The following is a 5,000-nucleotide window of genomic DNA, read 5'->3' as shown; positions in this document are numbered from 1 at the left end:
CTCTCTCTCTCTCTCTCTCTCTCTCTCTCTCTCGCTCTCTCTCTCTTTATTTCTCTCTCTCCCCTCACCTCGTTGGATTCACACATCCGGAAGAACTTCTCCGATCCTGTGCACACCTTCCTCTCCTCCGAGATGGAGACCACTCCTGTAACAATATCCACAACTACATAAGCATCACGCACGCACGCACGCACGCACGCACGCACGCACGCACGCACGCACGCACGCACGCACGCACGCACGCACGCACGCACGCACGCACGCACGCACGCACGCACGCACGCACCAAGCACGCACACACACACACACACCCACACACACACACACACACACACACACCCACACACACACACACAAACGTACACACACAGCCCCTCTTACCAAATTGTCTCAGGTCCAGGCAGAGGTTGGCTCCGTCCACCAGGCTTGCGTTTTGACACATGGACCAGATGTTGAAGTACATGAAGACAGGCAGGCCGGTGAAGGCTGTCACCCCGATCCACACCAGGAAGAACAGGTAGGCCAGGAACATCAGCTGTGTAGGAGGATGGAACCGTTGGGTTGAGATGATGAGTGTGCTTAGAGATAAGAGGCTGATAAGAAGGGAACTACAGAAGGTAATACTTACCTCAGGCGTAACTATGAAAACAATCCTACACGTGTAAAACGATAGTATCTTTGTCTATGTGTTGCTTCGGTATTGTTATATATAATTTGATATTTGAGTCAACTTCAAGTTTCCAGGGAGTTTCATATGCATGGATTATACATTTGTATCAATTTCAAATTCATATTCATTCATGTTTGTCATTCATCTACACAGCGAGGGTTCTGCACTGAGATGAGAGTCAACCAAAGAGAATCTTACGAAGGCGGTGAGACAGCGTCCACACGCGGTGATCTTGAACTCCCCATACAGGTCCCTGATGGCCCCGGTGGTGAAGAATCCCTCCACCAACAGCAGCACCCCGAACACGAAGAACCCCCCTGCCAGGCCATAGATGATGTACTTCAGGATGTCGATGCTGTGGAGAGAACAACACACACACACACACACACACACACCACACCACACCACACACACGACACAAACACACACACACACACACAACACACACACATCACACAATCACACAATCACACACACACACCACACACACACACACACACACACACAACACACACACACACACACGCACACACACACACACAGACGACACACTCTGCAAGCAAAGAGGTGCAACGAAAAGCTTAAAGGTGTTGTGGACACATGTTTAGACCTCTTTTTTTAATAAAAGGTATTCAGTACAATGGCGATATTTGTTTTAATAATATTTGATAACACCCATATTGACATGTCAGAAAGGGCTGACCAGTATTTTCTGTTTTACTAAAAGTATGGCGCTGTAACCACTTGCTTCCAGCTCTCTGGAACAGACAAATCCAATAGGAACTAAAAAAATTTGCGTGATCAATTTGTGATGTTAGTGATGTGTTGTGCATTCCCTGCCTCGCATTTTATCTGATTAAACAAGGTATTTTGAGCCATTTGGGAACTGATCTTGGAACGGAACAGAGCCATAAGTTCCCCCTCCCTGCAAAGGACCACAGTTTCCATCACGTGTCAGCAGGTTACATGATGCGTACAGGCAGCTCTTGGGACTCATGCCTAGTTCACTAGGCAGCACAGGAATCACCTTTTTTGTTCACAAATATGTTGTGAATATGCCTTTGTTGGTTATAAATAAACACACATTTGCATAATTTGAAGGTTTGCCAAGAATTGCTTTTTGAAGGCTTTATCCTTCCCTCTCTCTCTCTCTCTCTCTCTCTCTCTCTCTCTCTCTTCCTCTTTCTCTGCCACTTTCCTGGATCCGTTTCTGGTGAGCAGGTGCGGCCTGGAGAGTCTTAAATCCTTGTTTTTGGTCCAAGCCAGAACACACAGGGAACACAAAATCACATGTATGTGAGTTAATGTTTAAAGTCTTATTTCCTTTTCGTTGCAATTAACACTTTGTGCTTTCAATCTTTTCTTACAGCCAATAGATTTCAGGCTCCTAAAGTCTCCCCTGTGTTTTCAAGCTAAGCATTTGGCTATATAAAACTATAATAAAACTACTCCAAAGGATGAGTCAGCTAGCTCAACCCTGATCTATAAGTCCTAAACATTGTGCTGTTAATAACATTGAAACCTATTGGACCCAATAGGTTTTGGACCCAAATATGGTAAATAAAATAACCCAAAGTCATATTATTGGATCAATATTTCCAATAACAATTCTATGGTTTCTTCAAGGTGAAACCATGATGTGTATTGCCAATAAAATATATATTTAAATAAACAGACTAGTCTTGCTCATTCACTTCCTTTTGCATTCTGATTTGTGGTCGCTGACAGCCATTGGTCCATCCAGACCAACCGGCCCAATCACAACTCCTGCCCCACCCCTGACTTGTGATTGGCCGGACACAATTGTTAGGGTCCTCATCCACATCAGCGCTTTTCAACGGAAGCTCCCCAGAGAGCTGGATGGGTGGGGCCAGCGAGAAGCTCTCCCCCAGAGAGCCTGGAGGGTGGAGCCCAGCAGAAAGCCCCCCAGCAAAGAGCCTAAGGGTGTGATTGCGACCCTCAGAAAGCTCCCCCAGAGAGCCTGGAGGGTGGAGGCCCAGCAGAAAGCTCCCCCAGAGAGCCTAGAGGGTGGAGGCCCAGCAGAAAGCTCCCCCAGAGAGCCTGGAGGAGGAGGCCCAGCAGCGAGCGTCATGGCGGCGTGGCGCGCTGTCCCCTGCTAACAGTCACTTACATGGTGAAGACGTCCAGCAGCTCGGCGGGGTTCTTGATGAGCTCAAAGTAGTTCTGGAGGATGCCCACGGTGCCGCTCAGAGCCTCGTGGCCGCAGCCGCAGAACAAGGCCACGCCCATGTAGAGCAGGATGGTGGCGATGAGGGAGGCCCAGGGCAGGCTGCCCACACAGCGCTCACAGCACTCCTTACAGCCTGGAGGACAGGGGCACAAACACACCGTGAGATCACTGTCCTGAAACAACAGCTCATTGGTGGAACAGTGGAGTGGACAGAAAGTGGTGACGCTTTGCATAGAAGGGTTCTCCAGGGCAGCCCTCCGCTATGTGGAGAACATCCTTTAAGATCTGAGATGTTTCTGTGTTGTCTCCAGTCCTTTATGCTAGTTATTAGGACAATTGAAACCAAATTTATGGTGATGAGTGCTATTGCCAATTAGATAGATAGATAGATAGATAGATAGATAGATAGATAGATAGATAGATAGATAGATAGATAGATAGATAGATAGATAGATAGATAGATAGATAGATAGATGATAGATAGATAGATAGATAGATAGATAGATAGATAGATAGATAGATAGATAGATAGATAGATACATACATACATACATACATACATACATACATACATACATACATACATACATACATACATACATACATACATACATACATACATACATACATACATACGTACATACATACATACATACATACATACATACATACATACATACATGCATACATACATACATACATACATGCATACATACATACATACATATACATTCATGCATACATACATATACATTCATCCATATATATACTTTTATACATATATACATACATGCATTACGTACATACATACATACAAACAAACATACAATTATGTAGATGGATATATATTATAATATGATACTGTCAGAGGACGTATGTATTGTATTTATTGGTCATTTACGTTCCCGATGGAGTGTCAATGAGAGGTTAGATGGGAAAAGTTTATGGTATTATGAAAGGAAAGTATGTTTCCCACCTTAATTTTTCATATTTGACATTTGTGACCTTCATTCCCAATTGGGTTTGAACACTATTCTATTAGAACTAGTTCAGGTCTGATGATCCTATTAAAGTGACTACATGGGTAGATAGTTAATGTCTCTAAATCCTACTCGTTCCCGCTCCAATATTATCAGAATTATTTGGTTTAAGGGTGCATTCTTTTTCCCCATATTTTTTATAATATGGAAAACATGAAATTTGACACGATTCAACAACAAGAGAAATCCTGTACATATCCTACCAATAGAATATGTAATTTGTCATTCATCTTTCTAGTTGACCTATCAGCAGCTGCTGTTGCCCCGGTACACTTTCATCTGTACTTGCTAAACACAATGGCTCTCCTCCGCATTATGGTTAAAAATAATATGTGATGAGTGTCCTCCTCTGGTCCTCCATATGCTCTCTCTCCTCATCTCTCTCTCTCTCTCACTTTCCCTCTCCCTCGCTATACATAAATAGGGTGAACTGTAGTCTACTATCTGCGCACACTCTTTCTCTCTCTCTCTCTCTTCTCTCTCTCTCTCCTCTCTCTCTCTCTCTCTCTCTCTCTCTCTCTCTCTCTCTAATGCACTTTAATTAGCAATTCCCACATATTCCCTGAGGATCAACGCCTGAGGAGTGCAGCAGAAGAGAGTGATGGTGTTGGTGGTTTTAGTGGTACTGGTGATTGTGTGCGTGTGTGTTTGACAATCTGATGTGTGCGTGTGGGTGTCTTGGTATCATGAAGTTAAAATAAATATTTAGATGAATTAAGTCAAAACCAATGCGTTGTAGGGTTAAGGTCATAACAACATTCTCCACTTTCTCTTTTTCTTTGTTGGGGAACAGTGACGATGTGACAGCACCCAGAATACACAACACTAAATGAAACGAAACATGGCTGTACATTGTGCTGTCCGTCTGTTTGAACCAAATGGAGATAGCTTTAAAATAATCCAAACAATGAAGTGATGAATTAAAAATAATGTTTAAGAGAAAGTAGCCCTTTGTAGTATAGTCCTCTCACCACATGTGATAAATAAATGTATGTATAGGGAAAAAGGTTTCTAAAAGCAGAGTAATGCATGGAACATGGGCTCTGAGATAGCAACATGTCCTCTTCACTGTTTTTGCTATGTTTCTAGATGGTGGGCC

The 5,000-nt window shown here is 43.5% G+C and overlaps 1 protein-coding gene across 1 annotated transcript in view; it reads right to left on the bottom strand.

Moving 5' to 3' along the window:
- The window catches only part of gpm6ab (glycoprotein M6Ab), a 15,074-nt gene that overhangs the window by 2,660 nt on the left and 7,414 nt on the right, over positions 1 to 5,000 (bottom strand). Inside the window, exons 2-5 of the mRNA XM_056585680.1 lie at positions 2,802 to 2,994; positions 869 to 1,025; positions 382 to 535; positions 69 to 145 (exon numbers count right to left, since the gene is read on the bottom strand). Coding sequence (XP_056441655.1) covers positions 69 to 145; positions 382 to 535; positions 869 to 1,025; positions 2,802 to 2,994 — 581 coding nt within the window. The remainder of the gene's footprint in view (positions 1 to 68; positions 146 to 381; positions 536 to 868; positions 1,026 to 2,801; positions 2,995 to 5,000) is intronic.

This window comes from Gadus chalcogrammus, chromosome 3, assembly GCF_026213295.1.
Source record: "Gadus chalcogrammus isolate NIFS_2021 chromosome 3, NIFS_Gcha_1.0, whole genome shotgun sequence".
Lineage (NCBI taxonomy): Eukaryota > Metazoa > Chordata > Actinopteri > Gadiformes > Gadidae > Gadus > Gadus chalcogrammus.
Note: the sequence above shows the minus strand (reverse complement) of the source record. Positions and strands in the feature narration are given on the sequence as shown.